General features: G+C 37.4%; 1 protein-coding gene across 1 annotated transcript; it reads left to right on the top strand.

Moving 5' to 3' along the window:
* The first annotated feature begins 239 nt into the window (after window positions 1-239).
* Window positions 240-26,104, top strand: LOC148415040 (polyamine-transporting ATPase 13A3-like). Its single transcript, XM_088430161.1, has 32 exons — window positions 240-344; window positions 2,045-2,108; window positions 3,519-3,692; window positions 5,869-6,063; window positions 6,161-6,231; window positions 7,344-7,427; window positions 7,797-7,866; window positions 7,961-8,095; window positions 8,550-8,622; window positions 9,073-9,204; window positions 10,622-10,789; window positions 10,928-11,085; window positions 11,873-12,061; window positions 12,216-12,277; window positions 12,805-12,943; window positions 13,162-13,239; window positions 13,343-13,493; window positions 14,612-14,732; window positions 16,004-16,128; window positions 16,213-16,370; window positions 17,609-17,731; window positions 17,825-17,904; window positions 17,985-18,027; window positions 20,153-20,262; window positions 20,389-20,485; window positions 20,618-20,690; window positions 20,792-20,963; window positions 21,116-21,297; window positions 22,078-22,166; window positions 22,828-22,908; window positions 23,124-23,210; window positions 24,536-26,104. Exons 2-32 carry the CDS (start codon window positions 2,058-2,060, stop codon window positions 24,716-24,718), a joined length of 3,654 nt encoding a protein of 1,217 aa, XP_088286287.1. The 5' UTR covers window positions 240-344; window positions 2,045-2,057; the 3' UTR covers window positions 24,719-26,104.
* Window positions 26,105-26,419: the final 315 nt, after the last annotated feature.

The raw sequence follows: 26,419 nt of genomic DNA, 5'->3' as shown, positions 1-26,419 counted from the left end.
CATCAGTGATAGAGAGATAGAGAGAGATAGAGAGAGAGATAGAGAGAGATAGAGAGAGAGAGAGAGAGAGAGAGAGAGAGAGAGAGAGAGAGAGAGAGAGAGAGAGAGAGAGAGAGAGAGAGAGAGAGAGAGAGAGAGAGAGAGAGAGAGAGAGAGAGAGAGAGAAATCCGGAATTGTTTCGTCTGAAGCATGTAGCGTAAATCCAGCCTTTAGAGGTGTGTCCTGATTTCTTGAATAAGCCAAAATAACCGCAGGCGTCGACAGAAGAGAAATGTGGAGGTACAGGTACACGCATTCAATTCCGTGAATGGGGGAAGATTCTGCAGGAGTCAAATATTAAACGGTATGTAATGTTTAGTGATTGTTCAATGAATGAAGCTATATTGTTGATTTACTACCCGGCGTCGACTCTTGTGAAGTCATCTTGAGTGCAGTTTTGCTCGTTTACAGGTTGTTTCACATGTTCGCTCATATCGGATACGCATTACTTGATGTGTACATAAATCAGTCAAAAATCGGATGAGGAAAAGCTCTGGAACTTTAGAAACTAGGTTTCACGAGAATCGCCATTTTGTTAACTGCACACATTCATAATAACGAACAGGTATCGATTTTAGCAGAGGCCGGAAACCACAAATTGTTGTCAAATAAAATGCAGTTTCTTCAGAATAATCTAACTCAAGTGAAAGTCGTCCTACCCAAAAGTTACTTGAACAATAGTACAGATAGTCCAAAAATACTTTAATGATAAAAATACCTCAGCATTGAGTAACAGGGGATTAACTTCTGATTTGTTCATTTTAATCGGAGCGAAAATAAAATACGATTTAGGAATGTGCAAATTCAAAAATTGCCCATCATCACGTTATATAGAACTATAGTACATTTAATTGAGATAAAATCACAAATATTGTCACTAACATTTTCAAGAAACCCGTAACACAAGCATTAATTGTTAAAAATAAGTACATGGCTGGCTGTAGCTCGACGTAACATGAGTAGTTTACTTTTTATCAACAGGCAAACAAAGATGTTGCACTCCAACTATGACAAGTGCAGGTCATCCATTATGTTACTTCAGTAAATGTTGTACACACCTCTGATTAATAGACAATTTGATGACTAATATTCAAGTTGAAATACGAGCAGGGATGACAAAAGTACCCACGCCTTCAGATAGTCAAGGAAAACCCATCAGGGTTGATTACGAAAGAATCACAGTTTAATAAAAGTTAAACAAAAAAAGTAGGGAATCTAAAGTTTGGCATACCTACAGAAGAACTACATACATCTACTGAGAACAAACTAAGCTTGGTTGACCACTGCTTGCTGAAGATTTTTGTCATTAAATTTATAAATGTATATAGTTATAGTGCTGGACATGAATGAGTGCACCCCCTTTGAAAATTAACCTTTTAAACTTTTTGTAATGCACACAAACATTTTTCTTCATTTGGATGATGATTACAATGTTTGCCAAGGATGCCCAAAATATGGCCAGAGAGCTCTTTGTGGTCTGACGTACAATTTTGAACAGCTTATGGCAAAATTCAAAATTGACACTTTCTACGTGGGGGTGGCAAGCAGGAAAGAGAAGAATAAATTCCTACTCATCTCTCCCATCCTTGTTTTTCCACTCCAAACATATAGCTAAAACACTAACATTTCTTGGAAATGCATGCCGATGGGGGAAAAAAAGAAAAAAGATTTGACACTTTCTGTAATATAAATTAGAATGCAGGAAGCCTCTTATCTCTAAAATCAGTAAATTAAACAAACATGTTTAAACAATGCACACAAATGATTCAAATGAAAAAAAAACCCTATATATATATATATATATATATATATATATATATATATATATATATATATATATATATATATATATATATATATATATATATATATATATATATATACACATAATATATAATATATAATTTTATTTTATTTTTTTTTAATATCTATCTTGAGCACTGAGGTGCTTCACAACAAGACACCACATTTGCCCATGTTTTTATTTATTTATTTATTTTACAGCTTTCTTTTCAGCATGGAGACCAGAGAAATGAAGTTCATCAATCATGGCCTGGAGGATGAGATGGTAAATATCCAAATTTGTTTATACGTCAGTGACCGAATCAATAAGATCATGGGTCAAGAGGATGAAATGAGGCAACTTGGAATCCCCCTTAGAGAACTCTCATTGGAAGTAGCTGGATTAAGTAGCTCCCCCCACCCAATTTAAGATAAATATTTAATTATGTTCTACTTCATGCCATTTGCAATGTAATTGACCTTGAGATGTAGTAGTTCTGTGCTTACCCAAATATTTACTTCTATTACATTTTTTTTAATCCTTTGGTGTGTGTTGAGAACTCACTGTTTCTGGCATTGTGAGCTCGTTCACTTTACAAAGCCAAAATGGAGCGAAAGTCTCTGTCTAAATAGGAATTCCACTCAAGAAAATGCTCTATGTTGAAATGTCACATCTTGACTGTGAGGCAAACTTTGTATGTTGTGCAGGAACTAAGTTTAGCCTGGTTTGTAAGTGAAGTGTAGCCTGGTTTGTTAGTGAAGTTAAAGGTCTTGATTGCCAGATGTACTCATTTACTTGTTGTGCTTTAACAAAACAAACAAAAAAACCCCCAATAAAATCAGTCATTTATCTTTATGGATAATTTTGTCAAATCAGTTTGAAACAACACATGTTTTGCGTCATAATTTTTGCTAATGTTTGGTTTAAACTATTCATATAGAGAATTTTATGAAGTTTTACGAAGTTGTCTATTACTGGTGTGTTGCATGGCTTCTACATGGCAATACTAGATAAGAGGATTTTTCCTAAAAAGAAGTGAACAGCGCTAAGACACATGGGAATTCTTATGGCAGTACCTGTATTTAGTTTTGTTATAGATTTTTGTAAGTACAGTAGTCATGTTCATCTTTATTTCTTTAATATGGTGTTCTGAAGCTAGTTTGAACATGTGCAGATGTTTAAAAATACTGTAGATGAAATGCACATGGTTTTTAAAATCAAACAGACTAAGCAATTTAGGTCTCTGCTAAATGTGACAAAGTGTATATTCATAGTTGAATTAGAGTTAGCACTCAGAAAATTTCCACTTGTGGCCCTTAAATTTGAGCTTTGCCGTCAATGAGCTCCAAGTAAACAATTACGTAGTCTGGTGCCCTGGATCTTTAAGCATTTTGGAGAATGATGTGTGTCATTCATGTCATTCATTTTCGTGATCGCCTGCGAATAGTCGGCTACAAAAAACAAGGGGTGTCCCTAAAATAGATCTTTGAGGAACCCTCACACTCTATTTACAGTAGCGTAAGGCATTTCAATTAATATTGTGTTTGAATTTTTAAAAGCGCTGTTTGTAAATGAAAATGATGCAATCTTCATTGAAACATCTCATTGTGAATGTTGAATTAGAATGGTTTGATTTGGCCAAAAAATGTTGAGTTAAATAAAAGATGTAAAACACCACTTCATTTGGTCATGCAGGAGGTGTGGGGTTACCGGCCCTGCCTCTGGAAAATGATCCTGGTGAGCGTTGGTGCCATTTGTTCCGGTGGTCTCCTGCTACTGCTGCTCTACTGGCTGCCTGAATGGGGGGTCAAAGCCACCTGCACTCTCAGTCGTCTGAGCGAAGCACGCACTCTGCTACTCAGGACAACGGTAGGCCTCGTCAAAGTCCAAATACTCTCTATGTGCCGCCTGTGCAGATGGCATAGCCATGCTTCCTGTCATACGTTGCTACATGTCTGCTACTGCTTCGGCAAAGGACATCACACAGCATAGGGCACAAACAAGGGAGGAACATGGATAGGTCAGTGTATGGTACATCAACATGCTCAAATGTGGCTGTCAGAAAGCCGGCTTCAGGTCTAGACAAGTTTATTTCAGGTGCAATGCCACAGGGACTTTCAGTTTGGGGTATAATTATTTGTACCAGTTACAGAAATAGTTGTACCAGTACCTTCTTGCCCCTGATGAACTCCTTTTATGTTATAGCAACATGTTTGGGGTCATTCAGGATCTTATTTTCTTTGAATGTTCATTGACAGTTGAATATTCATTGAAAGTCTGAGAGTCTCGATATTCAAACTCCTTACTGCTACTAAACAGCAAAAAATATGAATTTTTAAATGTTTTAGAGAACATGTGAAAGATTACATTCCACGAAAAACTTCTCAACGGTTATGCAATCCAAAGTTAATTTCAATTTGAAATTGAAGGTGAAAAGATCAATTTACTATGCATCTTCTGTTAATATTCATCCTCTAAATGATTGTGAATTTGTAAAGTTTCTTAAATGAGAATATTGAACCAGTAGTTCCTTGGATATTGGGCTTCAAAAGAAGGAGGCAAAAAGGGGGGTGTCCTTTCTTCCACAAGATATCACAATTCTAAGGTCCTAAACCTTGCGCCGATTCACCCAAAATATAAGATTTAATCTTGTTAACAAATACACAATTTAATGAAAATATAAATCTTCAAAATAAAAGCAGACTAAGCCCATGTATTATTTGCTGTGTTTATTTTGAAGTTGACCTGTGGTGCATCTGTGGAGTGTTAGGCTAGGGTGTTGTGGCTTCCTCGGCATGTCGGTGTACATCAGACAAACATAAATATATGAATATATATATATATTTTTTTTAAGTAGCTGCATTACTCAAGGTCTCATTTTGCCCAGAGTTGCCAAAATCTTCCCATACATGGAACTTACACGACCCACACACTCCCAAATAATCCTAAACCCAATTAAATATAAATTCCAAAAGCTTTTTTTTATTTTAAACATTGCAACCTAAAAATACTAATATCCACATTTAAACCCAATTGGGAGTAGCACCACGGTTAAATAGATGTATTTGAATCTTTCGTTGGTAGCTAAAAAATGCAGCACACCAAGTGAGTCATAGGTAAAGTATGCAAGGATGACAGATTTAGTTGATGCCTTGCAATCATATCAGAGATTCTAATTGGCCCAAAGGTAGGGAGGAGTAATTGGTTCAGTGTTGTGTCTGAGGGTTTTATTGGCTGGGGCATAGCCTGAATTTTTTCAGTGGTGTGGCGTGAGTAACACATTTCACTGAGGGCTTGCCCGTAAGCGCGCACCGACACGTACTCGGACGCACGGGTTCATTCACATTCTTGTAAACGCTTTTGTGTTTGAGCCCCATTCATTCAAATCATGTCTAAAAATGTAATGATCAAATATCTCTTAAAATTTTTAAAAGTTTTTAAATGTTCCTGGTTGTAATACGAATGTGAGGCAAGATTGATACATGTATGTATGCTTGGAATCGTTAAATTCCTTAGCTAAATCTAAATTTTCTAAGTGAAACTAAATTTTCAATTACTACACTGAGGTGGGCATTTTACATTTCTTTGGACCCCCTTCCATAGTTCATTGCTTTTGGAAATTTACGCAAACTTTACCCAAATGATCACTTGAGCCCCCCCACCCCAAAAAAAGAGATTTTGCGATGTGCCTATTGATTACTTGAGTGGTGCCATCTTGCACGTTTCAGAATGCCTTGGTCAACTATGTGAAAGAGATTTATTCATTCAAATGATCTTTAAAAAGCAATTTAATGCACACTAACTGTTTTACCATGTTTAAACAATTACAGTGAAAACATTAACTGAACCATACATGAATACATTTCGTCTTTGTGGTCTTTTTGTAAAATTGACGCTGAGGTTGACAAATGTAAGGAGCCACAAAGTGTGACTATTCATGTTATCTGTTCATTTGTACACCCTCTGCTTACATGTTCAATAAAGCACTAGACAAAATATATTTGAGCCAAAATTTGAAGCAAATCCATTTTAATTTCTTTCACAGGATGATTTCAGGCAGTGGGCCCATGCCAAAGTATATGTGATTGTGGCTCCAGGGAAAAACCCCTTCGATAGTGTGGATCATTTATCCGCCGCACACATGCTGAATGGCCACCACCTCCACCACCACCACCACAGCCTCTTCGCTGAACAAAAGGGGAAAAATGGGAAACTCTACCAAACAGAGTCTGACAACATTGTGAGAACTGTACCAAATTTTCTTTTTCTTTTGAAATACAGTATTATTTTATCAATAGGCTTTGATAATTGACCCTTCCGCTCTGTTCTCTTCTTAGATCCACTACTTCACGCACCACAGCATCAACTACTACTGGAATGAAGGCACACAGAACTTTGAAACATTTAAGTGAGTCTTGTGGAAAAAAAAAAAAAAAAAAATCAAAACGCTGCACTTATTCGACCTATTTCGTCTACATTAGATGTTCACTTAAGATCTTATTTCCGTGGGTCTCAAAAAAGTTTTTACGCCAAATACTAGTTAGGACGAGACACACATTCCACAGGACCAAATGTCTCAGGAAATACAGTACTTGAGAACCAGTCGAGATTTTTTTTTTAAAAGCATTTGTAAAATAAAATAATGCCTGATATAAGTATTCCAGTTTCCCAAATATAAAGAGCAAGAAAATTACCAGTGTGCCAATGTAAACATTATGTTAGGTGTAAATGTAAATGAAAAAATACCACAGAGCCCACATTTGAGTCATCCTGTTTCATTCAAACATGGTCAAACGGATCCACGACTGTGCAGTTGTTTACATCCATTCTACTGCCTTTGAAAAATAACCCCACTGCTTCTGTGAGCTAGCGGCTAATTTATGCTACATGCTGACAACAGGCACTTTAAAATACATCTTCAGCGGGATTAATTAATTAATTATAAACATAATTTCAGAATAATGTTCTTCTGTTCATACCGGGAGTTGGTGCTCAAATTTCAGTAGTGTTGTAGGTTGTCTTTAAAATAAATTACCGGTAAGCAGAGTATTATAACTTAAGCCACTGTATCAGTCATTAGGCACAATTTGAACATTAATGGTGCACTTCAAATATAGGACATAATAAAAACTGCACCTAAATAATGATTCAGTTCAAATTCAGGGCCCATAAAAGTTGACTACAGTAATCATTGCTGTTGGATTTCTATTTATGTTCAAGGCTGGACTGGTAGAAAATAAATTTTTGACTTGAAGACTTGACTTGACTGGTTTTGACTGGTGTTTGACCGGACGACTGATTTTAATTGGTTCAGTTTGTTTTCAATATTCAGAATGGAATGTTGGGCCAGCTTCCTCCTACTTGTGGGCCAGTCTTTTGGGGTCGAGAAAGAAAATAATTAAAAAAGCACCGCATTTGCCCCTAAGGTTGCCGGCCTAGTGGGAATCTGCCCATTATGCAAGAAGGCCAGTCCCGCTCTTATTCAATGGACACAGAAATAACAATGAAATGACTTTTTAGGGGATTGGAGGACACAAAGTTGAGCTGTGCAGCCATTCACAGAGACTGCAGCTACGGACTCACGAAAAAAATACAGGACTACAGGTACCAACATTTCACATTTTCCCCTCCAGACATTTTTTTTTGTTTTGTTGTGTTTTGTTTTTAAACAACAGACAAACGTTTGCTACGAACAGTGGGAGAAATTACAATGTGGCATTCACCCTCAAATATTTTCTTAACAGCACTCCACTGAATACTTACACATGAGTGTGTCACGATTGAAAGTGTTTTGTGTTCTTTGTAGGATTAAATTGGATTTACAATATTATGATAATTTTAGCACTAAGATAATTGTGTTCAAATTTGAATCCTCTTCATAAATCCATTTTGCTTTTATTTCCTTAAGAACGTTTCTCAGAACAAATCCTTCAGAAATGTTGTTGAATCAGACCCACTGCTTGTTGTCAACAGAGCTTTGTTTTTTGGCAAGAACGAGATAGACGTACAAGTGCCCTCTATATTCAGACTTTTTGTCAAAGAGGTACGTTTTGGATTCGTGTTGACCATTTGTTTATAGTTTTCTTGAGTCTTTTTTTGTTTGTTTTAAATGACCATTTATTTTCTCTTTCTTCTAGGTCTTGAACCCGTTCTACATCTTCCAGCTCTTTGCTATTATTCTGTGGGCTGTGCAGGGCTATTACCATTATTCTCTTAGCATGTCATTTTTTTCTTTACTTTTAATAGCTGCCTCATTGTACAGCATAAGAAAGGTGAGCAAAGTTCATCTGTACATTAATTGTCTTACAGTCTGCAATTTCTGCAAAGTGAGATTTGGTTCATATATGATCTCGATTTTCAGATTTGTGTTTACATGTGTGGACAAAAATTGGCTACAGATTTTTGAATTTGAACCATTTTGTCACACAATGATGGGACACTTAGACCAAAAAATAAAAATAATAGAATTTAAATTAAACAAACTTCTCGGCATTACTTGACATTATCCAATGTAAACTACTTGAATAAAATATTTGAACATTGTTTTCAAAGCAGATTTTATTTAATCCTATTTTTACTTTTGGTATCAGTCATATTTAACATTGAAGTGGTGTTTGACTTAGTTGTAGTACTAGTGTCAGTTGATCCTTTGTAAACTGTCTGTGCCTCCTAATGTGCTTTTACTTCTTGAATTCTTGAATCTTTCTATCCCATTCTCCTTTCCAGCATTATGTAAAACTGCGTAACTTGGTGGTCACGCACAATATGATGCGAGTTTCAGTGTGCAAAAGAAATGAAGGTACGTGTTTGAGAATCCCTGATTGTATTATGATATAACGTCTACGTGTTTTTCTGCGCAGTAGTAGCTTGACTTATGAGTTCCCCAGTTTATGAGTTTTTATAATCATGAGCTTTCACTTCCTATTATTATTATTCTTGTTTTTTTTTTTTTAAACCAAAATTTTAGTTACAAAAAAACTGTAGCGGTGTCCTGTATAAAATATGGAGAAGAAATGCTCTTTATAAAACAGGTTTATTTCTTTTCATTTTATTATTATTTTATTACTATTTTGTGAGTCCATCTCAAAATGTATTTTATGTATATTTATATTTATGTATATATGTATATTTGGTCACAGAGCAAATTAAGTCACTCTACAACTGTCGCAACATTCCTGATAACATGGTCCACATTGACAGTCCTTAAGATCATTTACTATCAATGTTCTCTTTTCAAAATTGATTCCAGAGGTTGAACAGGTCATGTCGACTGACCTTGTACCTGGTGATGTCATCACTATTCCAGCCAATGGGATGATCATGCCATGTGACGCCGTGCTCATCTGTGGCACCTGCATTGTGAATGAGAGCATGTTGACAGGTTAACCTTCTACATATGGATTTCCTCTTTGTATATTCATAGGTTCAGGTCTTGTTCATAATGTCAATTTATTCAATGTCTTCTCAGTTATTTAAAGCACTTAACAGTAGTAGGCCATGCATTTGGTACCTTCAGCGGGGACTCAAAAGACCTCTCACTACCGCCACTGACACAACACCTTTATACAAAGGATCGATACTAGAAAATAATAGCACACAACACTGCCATTAATCAAATAATTGATACTCAGCACTTGCTGATTATTAAACAAATTATTTTTTACTAGTAAAACCCAGCTAGAAAAGCTGATCCCGTGAGGGAAAATGGTTGAAGAAACAACGCAGTTGCTTACTTTGTAAACTCAGCAACATTGTGAACATGTCTTTCAAGTTAATGCATTTTAGGGCTATAAAAAGTAATTAGTCCTCTGAATATTTCTGCAAAAAATGTAAAAAAAAATGGATGGATGTCTTTTTAAGTTAAACCATAATATAAGCACAAATACACATAACTGGTACGTGGGTGTGACCAAAATCACGGATACATAACATCACATGCGTCACTTTGTGCATATGCGTTATCTCCTTAACTTTCATCCACGACACCCGAGCCTGAGCTGAACAGATGTTTTAGTTTATTTTATTTTTTAAAGTGGCTCCAAGATATGCCATAGCTTGACGCACACTTAAATGTGGTCCTCAGCTAGCAGACAAAATAGGTGCTTTTGATACAGAGGCAAAACATTTCAGTCATCGTTTATTAAAGTATGAAAATAGCACGTGAAAGTAGCGTAACTTATTGCTAACAAACAAGCTAGTCGAGAAGCAATAGCTAATGTCCCTCTTGTTAGGTGGTGAGACTCACTGCAGGAGCAACACACTCTCTGTGTAATAGTTTTCTTCTCCCCTTTCATGCGCCTACGCATGCGCGTGCCATGTCTTCCAAGTTCTTTACTGAGGTGGCTTGGATTGGCTGTGGAAGCTGCATATCATTCTCGGTGAAGGTGTGAAGGAGATCGTTTGCATTGTCACTGTACAGTGATAGAGAATTTACCTCTGACTTGGACTAATTAAATTGGGTCCAAATTGAACCACACAAAACAATAACTGAACGTCTTATGAAGCTTTTGAACTACACAGTCTTGATGAATGCAATGGTCGCTGTGCAACACTGACAAGTGCTTAAATGTTGTATGGGAGCGACAATGAGATGGACGTTTAAAGATGGTTTTTATTTAAAAAATAAAAGATGCGTACCCAACACTATGTCCTGGTACTTACAGTATGTGAGTAAAACCCCCAAAGTTATTGGCACCCCTGAGTGTAAGTGCCCAATAAAAGAACGGACCAATTTAAAACATGAACTTTAGACATCTGACTCCAGCTGTCTGTGTTTGGATATCTGTTTGGTTCTCCAGGAGAGAGCGTACCTATTACTAAGACCAGTTTGCCAAGTTCAGGCGATGACGCAGAGAGGATCTATACGACAGAGGAACACAAGCGGCACACCCTCTTTTGTGGCTCACATGTCATCCAAAGCCGTTACTATGCTGACAAACCGGTGAAGGTGGTCGTGGTCAAAACTGGTAAGGGCACTGGTTTTAAGGGATGGAACATTTCAGGAAAGCCTACCTGGAAATTACTTCATACACGTGATAACTGAAACAGCATTCTTTAACGGTATTGCCCTACTAAAGTGAACACGCTTGTTCATGATTCAACAGGCTTTAGTACGGAAAAAGGCCAGCTTGTGCGCTCCATCCTCTACCCTAAACCCACTAACTTCAAACTGCACCGTGATACTACTCAGTTCCTAATATGCATGGCGGTTTTGGCAGTGCTTGGTTTCTTCTACGCCATCATCGTTGACATCATTTTGGGGGTATCACTTCTCAAATTGATCAGCTGTACACGTTGCACTATGACATCACATGTAATTTTGGGTGGCAGGATCCTTGGCATTCAATAAACCATTCTGTCATTCAACCAAGATAGAGTGATCTTAGAAAACTGGATAAATGACATAATATGCATGTATGATGTGTCACACGCCCAAGATAGACAGATTACCAGTCTCAATTTAAAGTTTAATGCATTTGTTAATTCATAATCAAACATGATGGAGATTCAGACAAAGTTAACATGATCATTGAGGGACAGCTGACTTGAGTTTTTGGTCCTCGGATTGATGGCACAGGCCTCTTTTGACAGCGAATTGACTAATGCATTTACATGATGTTTTGCTAACATACTCAGAGACAAACATTTTATACGTATGTGTGTGAAAATGTCTTCCACTAATGTGATGGAGGAAGTTCCTACTTCACCCCGAGGCAATCTATCAAACTTCCCTGTACAGACATTCACTTAATTTATCCTCGTCATCCACAAGTTCTGCTCGGTTTGTGTCGAGATATTTGAAAGAAATTGGGGAAAAAAACAAAACCTAAACGTTTGAGGTCTATACTATCCAGTGGTATATAACCCCAAACACCCAAATCGTTTGTAAGAGATTTTGTAATCGTACTTTATCACTTTTCTGCCACCCGGAACTACCATGGTGCCTTTTGTTTTCAAACATTATGAAAAGATCAAACGTATAACACTCAATTTGAAATTAAATTGATAATATGTGTAATATTAATGGGCCACTTTTGCATTCTATCTAGGTTTCTGTTAAGGCCATCATTTTTGATGCTCTGAACATTACTCTCATTGCCGTGCCCCCCATCATACCTGTGGCCTTGACTGCCGGTCTTGTGCATGCACAACGACGCATGAAGCGAGTTGGCATCTTTTGTTTCAGCCCGCAGAGGATCAACATCTCAGGCCAGCTGAACCTAGTCTGCTTTGACAAGGTAAGCATCAAATCATGTAAATAATACTTTGAAAATTTCGACGGGCCTAGGATGTTTTCTGTTGGTTGAACCAAGCTATTCTAATAATCTTTTTTTTTTTGTCTACTGAACGGGTGTCACCGTAATTGGAATTCTTTACTCTCGCTCCTACTAGACTGGCACTCTCACTGAAGACTGTTTAGATCTTTGGGGTGTTCAAAGAGTTGAAGATGGCATGTAAGTCATTGAACTTTTCTTTTGCAGGCTTCCCTGCCCTCAAACCTTCACATGAATCACCTAAAATATATCTGATGATGAAAGCAACATTTGGTGCCTTTTAGTGTTTCAATCTATCCATCCGTTCTATCTACAATATGAATGTTAGGAGCCTTTGAGTTGTGACCTTGAAACATGCCCAAAACGCATCATAATTTCCTGAAAATATGTCCTATCATGATACTGTGATATACCCTAAGTTAGCAAGGTTGTTTCTCAAAAAGAAAAGAAAAGTATAATTTATTCAATTCTTCCAAAAAAGTATACTGTATTTTTTTAAAGCCTGAAATGTACTTTAAAACTGTTCAAGGGAGCTAATACTTTTGCAAGGCACTGTATTAGTCAAAAAGCCACTTTAGCTGGGCTGGCAGTGAATCAGTTAATAACGGCAAAACATTAAACAAATCTTGAGTTTGATCATTTGGTTTTTTTTTTTCAAGTTTAGGAACAATCTAAGTGCTGTGAAACCTCTTTCTTGTCCCACACAGGTTTTCATCTCCAACCACTGCGATATCTACAGAGACTTCTTTTGCCGCTTGCATGGCAACCTGCCACTCCTTGGTCACCATAGAAGGCAAACTCTGCGGGGACCCTTTGGATGTCAAGATGTTCAGTGCCACTGGCTCGGTAAGGAGCACTCAGTGTTCACATATAAATGTGTGGTTCTCTTCTCATGCAACTGCTATGATGTGATTAGGCTTCATATTTTGAAGGAAACTTCCAATTATTGCTTTGAGATGTATTTTCAGAAACGAGTATCTCATCAAAAATTTACTGTGTAATTTTCACATTGAATGTGTTGTCGGGCAACTCTGATTAAACAATTCTGGATTTTGCTTGTTCAGATTCTTGAGGAGGCATCCGAATACCAGAGTGCACTTTACAATGCCAGCATTTCCACTGTTGTTCAATTTCCAAAGAAGGTAATCCTTAACGTAAATCAGGTAACCCAATATACAGTATATTCCACTGATCATGTCTTCCTCCTAGACAAATGAACAACTCCTGCAATCTTTTACCTTTCAGGCCGGTGAGTTTGGCATTGTGCACCAATTCCCCTTCTCCTCAGCGCTGCAGAGGATGAGTGTGGTGGTTCGACAGCTGGGACAAAAACACTTTGATGCCTATTTGAAAGGAGCACCTGAGACTGTGGCTAAACTCTGTAAACCACACACAGGTCAGTGTCCATGGACATGTAAAGTGATAGACAAGGGCTGTGTGAAAAGTTTCAAGCTTTGGGTGTAAGAAGAAACTAAAGAGTTCTTCTACCCTTGGATAAAAGCAGTGCAGCGCTATTGGAGCAAGTGGTTAGCTGTTGTTGGAGACTATGTTTTGAAACACACTTTTTTTTTCTCCAAAAATGATGGCCAAAAATATAGGTGCTTCCTATTAACAGACTGTTAAAGATTCAATGGATTTTTTTTTTTTTTTTTTTGGACACCATTCGACCTACTTAAACTGAGTTTTGATACACAGATGCACATTTTTGTATCTGCCTTATTCTTACTTAGAATAATTACAATAACCGGACGAGCTAGAGGGCGGACACCAGTTGGTTATTAGCAGCCAGTGCGTGTTGAAGCTAACAGCAGCTCGTTTGCTGGTGTTGTTACGGCATTATTTTCAATCAAAGACGCGAGCAGACTAAACCAACGTCTAAGTCCATCCTTGTTCACACACAAGAATATTACTAAAACAGAGAGGATCATGTAAAGTTTACAGGACACCAAAAGGTAATCCATTTGACTCAAATAATTGTGGACTTAGTGGAACATGGATGATGAACTCGAGCTGAGTCGTGGGAAAAACGAAAAACAACTGCTTTGACCTCAACTTTGCCCTGGTGCTGCGTTCACTGACCACTCACGATGTGGAAAATCTGAAAAACATTTAACCCGCAATAGATCTACTGTATAACTTTCAAATATGAACACACGAAAACAAGAATTCACAGAGATGATGTTTATTCTGTTTTGTTATGGATTTAACATTGTTGCCAAACTCTTGGTGCGTCGTATACATGATAACATAGAAAATACCAGAATTTGACCCTAAATCTTTGCGTCCTATACACAGGGGTGTCCTGTATATGTGTTTATGATCAAAAATTCTTTATCCCTTTTAGCTTTTCAGATGCTTAAAACATTTCATACACCCCTTGATATTTGTTCATACAATGTCAATTTCCCTGTAGATTACATTAAGCGTACTTTCAATCACTTTGATTCATCCATGCTATCTTCTCTAGATATATAATGACAGACAGGCCTGTTGTGCTTCTGTTTTTCTCCAAAGTCCCACAGAGTTTCACAAAGACTCTGGAGACTTACACACGGCAAGGGTTCAGAGTTATCGCACTGGCACATCGCCAACTGGAGTTGGAACTGTCTTGGCTTCAAGTCCAGAGCCTCAGCCGGTATGCATTTTTCCAGATGCAGATTTATTGGGTGATTGTAGAAATGCGGAACATGTTTCTTTTTGATTGCTTGAGGTAGAGATCCTGTAGTAGTGGGAATAATTTATTCACGTCTGCTTAAACTCAATCACTATTCTATTTGAGTGAAGGCTTGCAATATTGAAGAAAAAAATTTATTGCACCATTATTATTCCGTAATAATAAATAAATAAATAATATGGAATGGAATTGCTAGTTTTGGGGGGAAAAAAATCCCTCTTAATAATAGAGAAAAAAAAAAAGACTCAGGATTCTCGCTTTGTATGATTGAGAAGTGAAATAAATTTTCCCAAATTAAATTAAAAAAAAAAAAAAAAAAAAAAAACATCTGCTTCCTGTTGGCTTCATAGTAACTAGACCAAACACACAGTGCAATGATAGAGGCAAAAGCATCATGTTCACATCCCAATGGCGTTCTGTGAAGGCTAACTTCAGAATAAACATGCCAAATAATACCAGAACATGAATGCAAAGGCCATAATATGCTTTTATTTTGAAGTTGGCCTTTGCAGAGGTTATTGCTACCAGTTGTCTTCACTCCTCCTTGTTATTGCCATCGCATCATATCTCTATCAACGTCAACACACTGCTCTTAAAAAGTTTGCAACACACCAAGCATACAACCTACTGTTTTTAAAAATTGGGATTCAATCGCTGACTAAAAATGCTAAAAAACCACTAGTCAGTTACGTTGTCATTTTGCGATATGGTATAAGTCTCCGGCAAAGTCTTGACATTGTTAATTCGGTCATTTTTTTTTTTTTTTTTTTTAGGAATAACAACATTTGTATGTGACCCCGTATTTTTGATTGTATATCTCTAAAGTATGTACAGTATATTGGCATCATAAACTCCTCAAATCAAACTACTGTCTGATTCTTTTAGCCCAAAATTTGCAGCTGTCATTGTGGATTCATTCACTGGTGTAATTGCTGTTCAATTGCTAGAACTTCTCAACCTAGAGTAGAAAGCCATGCTGTTAACTGCCAAGCTTGATTTATGGAAAATTTTAATGTTGCCCTGCCATCAGAATAGTTTTTTTTTTTTTTCTTTCATAGATATAGACAACTTTTTATTAAGCCTCTTGTGGAGTGCATCTCACACCTTTAACCCCAGCACCATCTAAAAAAAAAAGACTCAAGTGTCGCTGTACTCCCTTTAAAATAACCAGTTGATGAGTCAAAAAAGGACTGACATGTGCGTGTGTATGTTTGTATGCTTGGCTTTAACAGAGAGCAGATCGAGACCAACATGGACTTTCTTGGTTTGATCATCATGCAGAACAAAATTAAAGAACAGACTGCTGATGTTTTGCTTGATTTACGGCAAGCCAACATTCGAACTTTAATGGTTACAGGTAAACACACCTCTAACGCCTTGGCATGTCATGTATGTTTGAAGTTCATGCAACCTCGCCGTCATCACTTTTGCGGGGCTTTAGGTGACAACATGCTGACAGCGATATCAGTGGCTCGAGACTGTGGAATGATTCGAGGCCATGAGAAAGTCATCATTGCAGATGCCGTGCCTCCCCATGAGCAAAACCCCGCTTCCATCACATGGCGCTATTCCGAGAACCCTCTTCTGAAAAACAATCAGGTAAGACAGAGAATGCAACACATATACTGTATACCGTAATTCCCCAAATATAGGACCCACCTGTGTATAGGACGGACTCTTAATTTTGGGTCAAATCCTGACATTTTATAGGTTACCGCGAACAGGCTGCATCAACATTTTGGCAACCATGTAACAACTTTAGCAAACTACGATAAATCTCATCTTTGTAATTTCATCATATTTTTTTGTATTTATATACGTGAGGTATATATTTGTTGTGGGTATGTTGCCTGCAGGTGAGTGAGAGAGAGAGCACAGCGAGAGGAGCAATTGAGGGTGCGAAGAAGAGATTTTTACAATGAGTTCTGTTGGAATAAATGTAAACCTTACGTTCTCGTTATCCTGTTTGGTCGGCTACAGGCTCTAATCTAGGTCGACATGCGAGGGCCTTTAGCGCATCAGCCCAAAACTTGTGGCAGCCAAACGGTCTCTAGCCTGCTTTGCTACAAGAATCACTTTCTTATTGAAAGCGACTGTAATATTGCTGTGTGTGGACAAAGATGGACTTGGACGTTGGTTCAGTCTGCTCTTTTATTAAAAATAATGTGGTAACAACTATGGCTAACACAAGCTGCTTGTTAGCTGCAACAAACGCTCTGGCTACTAACAGCCGACTGACTGCCTTTAGTCTAATTTGTCCCATTACCGCAAGAATACGCCTGCTATAGAAATGTGGCTCTGTGTGTCTCAACTCGGTTTATGTGGCTGACGGTTGTAATCTTCCTTAAGCGTCGTTGGAAAAAAAATTCCAATCCTTAAATTACCGTTTATAGGACGCAACCTAACTTGGCTTGCACCAACCCGCTATGTGACCCTGAGGCACTCTGATTGATCCTAGTTACTTTCATGCATCTTTGAGTGGCTGCCATTCATATGACTTAAAACAGCACATGTACAGACAGGTGGAAAGTTTGCAAATGATGGTGTTGGAGTCCTCATTTTATTTTATTTTTTTTATTCATGTATGTATTTCACTCTGTGGACCACTTTCACAAATAATTTCACACAGTGACATAGAAGCAAAGAAAAGCAAATTGTTTAAAAATGACAACTCACCTGTGCACAGAATGGTCAACTTTGGTGTCCTGATCATGACATTTCTCATCCATTGGTAATTTTGGAAGACTTGACCTGGATGTCCTTCTTTGAAAATCTCCAGAGGATTTTGAAAACAACTTTTTGTGTTTGAATGTGTTTCACTTTCTGCTCCCATTCAGACTACTGAGATTTGCATTGCTGGTGACAGATTGTACAATGAGGAGCATCCTGGTTATCATTTTGCTGTGAGTGGCCAAGCCTTCAATGTCATCAATGAGCACTTTCCACAGCTTATGCAAAAGGTATTATGATAACATTAAGCTATAATTTTTCAGTGACTTGCCATGACATTGACTGGTTGTAATTCCTTGTTGTTCCTCACTGGGGCGCCACAGTTCCTGTTGAGAGCCACTGTGTTTGCCCGCATGACTCCAGACCAGAAGACTCAGCTGGTGCAAGCCCTGCAGAGCATTGAGTCAGATTATTGATGTGTTTTGTGTGTTCTTCATATGATATTGGTGTATAATGTTATCTTTTTTTTTTTTAACCATACAGTTACACTGTTGGGATGTGCGGGGATGGTGCGAATGACTGTGGGGTAAGTAGGCAGTATTTGCAAATCACACATTTTGGAAAACAGATGTCGGCATTTTCATTTTTTGGGTGCTTTGCCAGTTGACAGTCACTGGTGCCCGGCCTCTCCTTCTGTCATCTTTCTCCGCCATTTTTTAAGCCGAAATTGTAATTGTTGGTCCGTCGCTCCATCTTACGGAACAATTACTTTATGTTGTTCAAATTATTTTGTTATGTGTGTATTATATATATATATATATATATATATATATATATATATATATATATATATATATATATATATATATATATATATATATATATATATATATATATATACAGTCGGCCCCCGGCTTACGAGCACCCTGATTTACGAACAATTCGCCTTACGAGCGTGGATCAGGGAGATTTTTGTCCTCCACTTACGAACAAACCTCTCGCCTTACGAGCAATTCGACATGCCGGCCATAGAGTATGAAGAAATGTTCTCGTTTAATTGCGTCAATAAAATCAACGGTAGCGACATCATTAATCATCAGTAGATACTTGTGGCAGTAACGTGAACGCTATTGGTCTTACAACGTCACACTGACTGTCTCACTCACGGTGTCTAAATATATATTACCATTTAAGTGTAGTGTTTGTACAGCTAAAGGGAAAAACAGCTGACATGAAATTAAATGTGCCGATTGCAGGACAAAGAATTGTCATTGGTTTAAATGTGTGTTTTTTTTAAAATTAATTGTCAATACATTCCAACCGTTTAAAAAAAAAAGTGCGAATAATTATCAGTCAGTCACGGAGATGCGAATATGCTATTGGTCGATTAAGGTCACCCGGTCTCACTCACGGAGATGCTATTGTCTCACTCGCGGAAATGCCGATATGCTATTGGCCGAACGCCTTTATCTAGCTTGATGGGACAGGATGGAAGGAAGGAGAGAAAATTAGTGAAAAACGGAATGTTGTGAAGACTTTGCAAACTTTATCTGTTAGACATAGCTTCTAAAATTACTAGCAGCGGTAAAGAAAGAAATAAGAGGATGATTTTTTAGTATCTGCGTGATTTGCACCCTGACTGAAAGAGTTACTGTAACACTGTAAGACCAATAGCATATCTATCGCCGTGTTAACTTTGAGCGTTGGACTCTGCCCCCCTCTGCTTACACCCATCTTAAGTCTCGTCGTTTCAAAGGTAAAAGCTATTTATCCATTGTATTTATTTTATAATGCAAATGTACAGCAGACTATGTCACTCAATTTTAATATATATATACAGTGTGTCGTTTTTACCTAAGGCTTCGGTGCGCGTTGCACGCATTCACGAATTAACATGGGTTTGGATTGCCCGCTATACGAGCAATTCGAGATACGAGCGTAGCCGCTGAACGGATTAAGTTCGTAACCCGGGGGCCCACTGTATATATATAATACACACACACAAACGCTGTGGTACCACTACTAACAAAATAATTTGAACAACATAAAGTAATTGTTCCGTAAGTCATTAATTTGTTCTGTAAGTCATTTCGTAACGTGATTTTTGTAAGTAGTGCCACTATTTACAAATAAGCAGCCTAATCCGTTCCGAGACCCCCCCAAATGACCCTTTAAATTAATATTATTAAATTATAAATATGCATCAAAAAGTATACATGCATATTAGAATTACATTAGTGCGTAATAATCATGCAATTCAAAGTATATCATGTAAAGATGAATATAAAACACTCCTAAACCCTTTAAATGAGCTGTAAGGGGTCGTGTGTTCGTGATGAGTGCAGAGACCATTTTAGGTTGTTGTCGCAGAAGGAATCATTCATTTTTAGATATTTTTGAGCATCTAAGTTTAGCTGAAGGGAAATCGAAGTACTTGAAGTAGTGTTTTATGTTGTTCAGCCTTCTCGCTAACATGCTAACATTACTAACGTCAGACCACAGTAAACATCGATACAAAGAACTTTGGGTCCCGTATGTGGACAAGCTGCATATTAATAAATGATAAATATCCACCAAAATATGCCACAAATTACATTATACATTACAGTCTTGTTTGAGCGAGCACTTTTGTCTCCATCTTTCAGACTTTACAGTATGAAATTGGTGAATTCCTTCTGTCTTCTATAAACTATTGTTTGTCTCTCTTCCAGGCCCTGAAGAAAGCTCACAGTGGGATCTCTCTTTCTGAGCTTGAGGCCTCTGTGGCTTCCCCGTTCACATCCTCCGTTCCAAACATCTCCTGCATCACTAACCTCATCAGGTAACTTGCAGTTGAATTTGAAATCTCCATTTCATTTTCAGCTGTTTCAAAAACTGTTGTCTTAATGCACCTTTCTTAAGGCTGTAATAATTTAGAGATTCTGGTGGTTCCCTCACTTGTCCACAGGCATGGTCGTGCCGCTCTTGTCACAACCCTCTGCGTGTTCAAATTCATGTCCCTCTTCAGCCTCATCATGTTCTGCGGAGTCATTCTGCTCTACACGGTAACTAATCGGAATTGTTTGGACATTTACTGACTAAGGCATGAACTCAAATTCAATAAAATTATGGTAACATTGACCGATTTTACTTATTTTTATAGGATGGCATTCAAACTACTTTTATGTGGTCTTTAGGTTGTCAGCAATTTTGGTGACCTCCAGTACCTCTTAACTGACACTGTGATGCTTTCTCTAATCATCTTTACCAGTGAGTAATATGAATCAAGTAGTCTTACCAGTGTTGACATTTTTCTTTGGTGTCACCTTGTCAAGCAGAATTTTTTTCAACTAGTTTGTTTTGCTGTGTAGTGAGTTTGAACCCAGCATGGAAGGAGTTGGTGCGACACACTCCCCCAACCAGCCTGATGTCCATCCCGGTGCTCTCGTCAATAATATTTCAGATCCTCAACTGCACACTCTTTCAGATTTTTACTTTCTTTTTGGTGCAACAACAGAGTTGGTATCTGACGCCTCATGAAATGTGAGTAGCACTTTGTGCCCTATTTAAACATTCCCAATTCATACCCACTACCTCCAAACACATTGAGGTCCTCTTCAACTTTTGGCGTGATTTTTGAAATAATAAAATATCCCTGTGCTCTGTATTTTGACAAACTTTCCCCCCTGTCACAGTCACTGCAACGACTCCAGATTCAATGATACCTGCAGCCACAACAAAACGCAATCTGGAGTCCTATATATCATCGAGAACTTTGAAAACACCTCCCTCTTCTACGTTTCCGCCTTCCAGTATCTGATTGTCGCGATTGTCTTTTCAAAAGGAAAGCCCTTCAGACAACCAAGCTATAAAAACTGTAAGACTGTCTTTAGGAAATCGACATTGTTGGCAACATACAGTAAAGGCCAAATGTTTTGACACACCTTTTCATTCAATTTCTTAAAGTAATGATGGCATCTTCTTTCTCTGTAGTTAGCTGATTTTTGACAAAAGAAGAATATTAATGTATAAGAATATCAAGAATCGTCCAATAGGTGTCTGTGTCTTGAAGCTCGTCGAGAGAATCTCAAGAGTTAATCAGAGCAAAGGGTGACTATTATGAGGAATCGACAATATAAAACATGTTTTCTTTGATTTCACAATTTATTGTTTAGTACATAACTCTTCATGCTCATTTTTAATAACTCCACTGACAATTTACAATGTAAATAGTCATGAAAATAATGAAGCATTGATTATGAAGGTGCGTATAATCGTTTGGCCTGTACTGTACGCAACATTTCATTTGTCACCGTTATTTTTTCATCAGCATTTCTCATGGTTCATTCAATTCATTCATTCAAATATTTGTTTACCTAATTGAATTATAATCTGACCTTTTCTAAAGCAGTGTTTTCCAAACTTTGTTGCGCCAAGACACGTGATATTAATACACATTCCTTCCTGATTTCCTTACAAATGGACTCAGTTGGAAATCGAAATGGATTTAAATGAACACAGAACTGCTGTTATATTGTTTGAATGGTAACAAGTGGATACACAGCTTTAGTCTATCTTCTATTGCCTTGTGTTAGTTGTTTGAGAGACAATGTTTAATTCAACTAACTTGTTCTGTTTTTCTTCTTCTAAATTTTAGGGTCATTCGTTTTAACCTGCACTATTTTTTATACGTTTATTCTGTTCATCATGCTTTATCCCATTCCTGCTGTTGATGAGCTAATGGAGGTAAGCCTTTTCTAAAATGTGTATATAATATATATATATATATATATATATATATATATATATATATATATATATATATATATATATATATATATATATATATATACATATTGCTTGACTGCCTATAATGCACTTATATATCTTTCAGTGGTGGGAGATGCATCTGCAGGGGTCAATCATTGTTTTTCCAGCACATTGTTTAGAACTTTGTGAAACGTCTTTCTAAATAGACCAAGTCAATCTCTCTTCCTCTGTCAGCCATTTTGAGTACAACAAATCTATAAATGTGTGCAGATTGCTTCCGACACGTTTTACCTTGATGAACCAATCAACGAATAGAAAAATACTGATGTTCTTGTCAAGTGATTTTGAAATCTTTTTGATAAATGAAAGACTCTCATTATGCATTCTGAAGGCCTTGGGCAAATTGACGTCATGCGGCATCACAGAGGTGCACATGATTGGAAAAAAAAAAGTAGATAAAACCACATACAATTTATCCAAGACAAATGTTGCTAAAGAGATGAGACAAGACTGTTGGAAGTAAATCAAATTTAATGGGAATTTAGGTTGTAAATGGCCCACTGCTGACATCAGTAATTCTGTATCGGTGTCACCAGTTGGCAGGAACTGTTTGAGCGGTTTCTCTTTCTTCCTTCAGATTGCGACCATTCCCTACGACTGGCGTATTACACTCCTCATCATTATTTTAGCACATGCTGTTTTATCTTTCATCCTCGAGGTATGCTCACACTCACATCTCCCTCACGATGACTCCATTATTTATAATCAAATTTGTAAATACCAAATGACATCCTTTGTGTTTGCAGTGTGATAGTTCTTTGACTTTCATTCTTTCTAACCAGTTTATCCATATGTTCCAATCGTCCTAATTGTGCACGTGTGGTTCTTTGAATCAGTGAAGTGGAGTGCTCTGATCCCATAATTCTTTCCTAGAATTTGATCCTTGACACTCTATGGAAATTTTTCCCGACCAATCCGGGCTTAAAATGGACCAGCAAACACACTGCTAACACAACACAGGTTGGCAGGATTTTGATTTTTTTTTATCTAAAGTGCTCTTGCCATCTTTTGCCATCTTGCTTTTGCCATCTTGCTTTGCTCTGTTGGAATGATTTTACATACTATTACATACTATCCATATACAGCTGGGATAGGCACCAGCGAGCCGGTGACTCTAGTGAAGATAAGTGGCTATTGGCTGTAGAAAATGGAGGGATAATCGTTAGATGAAGGCCATTTACTTTTAAATGTCCATCATAAAATATTTAACTTTAATTTCAAGAGGGAACATTTTAGTTCTTCGATAACTAGCTATCATCACATTTTTAACTAACTAAAACCGCAATTAATATTTCATTGCATATCATTTAATGGTTGAGTTTCACTTTTTAACTTAAATTCCTGAAATCATTGTTTTCTACTCGATTTTATTTTATTTTAATTCACCTAGAAATTGTTAAGCTAACATATAAGTTGGGAAGCAGTTGGTGTCCAAACATGGTCACTTTCATATTTTCTTATGCCAAAGATAAGCCTCAGTGCAGTCTGTTATGTTTACAAATTACCACTCAATGTAAAATATTGAAAAATAGCTTGTGAGATACTCCATTAGCTCTCTTAGACACTTGGTCTGTTCATGGTGTCTTCATTATCATTACATCTGCACAAGTTCAGGGCAACAAGATTTCCTGTAAAAGGCAAAAAAACATCCTAGAAACATAAAGACACAGACAAACAGGTCTGAAAGGCCTATTGGTGCTCGCTAAGCAGGGCGTTAATATCTTGGATAAGAAAATAAAAACACAAAGGACGCGGAAGCATCGTCATCATATGTCTCTATGTTTTTCTTTACAAAAAAAATTGGGAAAACAGGTGAGAGGAAATAGTTAGGTTTGACACATCTGAATCAACCAGATTCTGTAATGCTTTAGTGCAGTAGGAAACCCATCAGCCGCAAAAGTAAGTTTGCATTCACATTGATTTCCACCCTTTACAATGTCTAGTCAGCTCCTTGGAACTTTGAAATAAGCATTTGGGAAGATGTTGTTAAAACAGACACCAGCATTAGTATGAATGCTTTTTCTTTTGACGGGAGCTCAGCTCAAGTGCAGACTTTGATAACGGAACATTTCTAATCAATGACAATGTAATGAGTTTTTTTGTTGTTGTTGCTTTTTTCTTAGCAAATCAAATAAACCCGTGTACATCTGTACTAATTTGTTCCTCCAATGCCAAAAATGCTCGTATGATGGCTAACCTAATTAGAATGTGTCTCTTTTCTGTGCAAACGTACCTCCTATTGACACGCCTTTTGTCTTCTACCTTCATGCTAAACCTAATTTCAGATGACGAATAAACGTTGGGGCTCAGCCTTCCTCTCCAAGATCTTCTGTTACAAAAAGCGGCTCCCAAAGATGAAGTACAAGTACCTAGCTCTGAAGCTGCAAGAGCAGGTTGACTGGCCTCCCGCGCCGTCCACCGTCACCTATGCTGGTGCACCACAATACCACATATCGGTCCCCTTTTGACAACAGTGGTGACAGAATATCATCCAAAGGTGGCCTCCAGGCTGCTTGATGCCGTGCCTCACCTGTTTTTGATAAATTAAGAATTCTTAGCTAACTAGCTAAAAAAAATCTTAATCTATGAAACACAGCTGTCAGAGTACATATGTGATTTCAGGCTGTCCCTGAAACCAAGACTGGACTTAAGACTTTTTACAATAAAGAACATTTCTAGCATATTTATTTTTTAAATTAGAATGCAGTTTTTTTTGTTTTTTTTTTTATAATGGGAAAACTGTGATGTTGTACCAGGAAACAGATGGATCGATGGATGATTTTATCCCCACGTGGAAAAAAAAAGAAGAATGGCAGAGGTGAAACAGAGACTTCAAAAGGCTCACAGAAAAATTGGAGGAATTGTATTATATCAACATGTGTTTCCTCATGACTATGGCACAAAATACTACACTTGAAATTTCTGCATAATGTGCTTTTTAAAGAGCAGCAAAATGTGGGGGGGAAAAGTCCTGAAACGTTCAACAAATTTGCACAAAGTCAACTTTAGTTCACGTGCCAGCATTTTAGATTCATCTTGAATGGCCAAGCCTTATGATGAATTGTGTGACTGATCTGCTGTCACATTTAACATGCATCTGGAACGTTTGCAGTGTTCATTATACCTACTCTGCATGTATTTGAAATGTGGGAGGAAACCGGAGTACCTGCAGAAAACCCACACAGGCATGGGGAGGACATGCAAACTCCACACAAGAAGGTTGGAGTTGGAATCAAATCCACAAAATTACTCTGTGAGGCATTTGAAAAAGAGTTTGATTAGAGTAGGTGGGGAGCTAAAGCTACCTTAAATGCTAGCCACTCAAACTCCGCCACCTATAACACCAGACCCATAACATACAAAGCATAAACATACAGTATCAAGGACAGACTGCGGATAGTGAGTGACAACTGTATCGCACACTCGTGACCCAAGCGAGGATAAATGCTTCAGTAAACGGATTGATTGATTACAAATGCTATTTATAACACCGTGTGTCCTACTGTTTATAAACGCCTTGCCTCATTGAAGGGATTTTATAATGAGTGATATTTTGAATCTGGTTGATTTTTTTTATCCTTGAAAATGTTTTCTTGTGAAAATAGTTATGAGGCGCAAAATGTTTGGGGTTTTTATCGAAAAATATTTGTGTGCGCGGCTAGCCGAAATGTCACTGTTATTGTGCTACTGTTATTTTTTGAAGCATATATATATATATATATATATATATATATATATATATATATATATATATATATATATACACACACACATACACACAGCATGGTAAAAACACTCCCGCAGTCCTACTGTCATATGTTCCTGACAGAATTTTAAAACTTGGCAGCTTTGTGAATGTGTTTCACCGAAAATTCTGCAGTAAATAAACAAGTTATTTAAATAGACATATTGCCCCAACTTGTGATTGAACAGATTTTTTTTTTTTTTTTAACTCACTGATCGGCCCAGAGATCCACATTGCTTAAAGTCTACTTCAAACGCACACCCAGAAAAAAAACAAAAAAAACAAGAGAGTAATATTTGTGTAGCATACAGATGACAGACAAATGCATGTTAATATTTGTTTTTCTCAACTTTTTGAAGAAAAACTTACCATTTCAATTAGGGCTTTGTCCCTCTCCACAAAAAGTAAGCGAGCTTTACTTTAT

Source organism: Hippichthys cyanospilos, chromosome 12 (assembly GCF_059441005.1).
Source record: "Hippichthys cyanospilos isolate Australia breed blue-spotted pipefish chromosome 12, RoL_Hcya_1.0, whole genome shotgun sequence".
NCBI lineage: Eukaryota > Metazoa > Chordata > Actinopteri > Syngnathiformes > Syngnathidae > Hippichthys > Hippichthys cyanospilos.
This window is presented reverse-complemented; position numbering and strand designations above follow the sequence as displayed.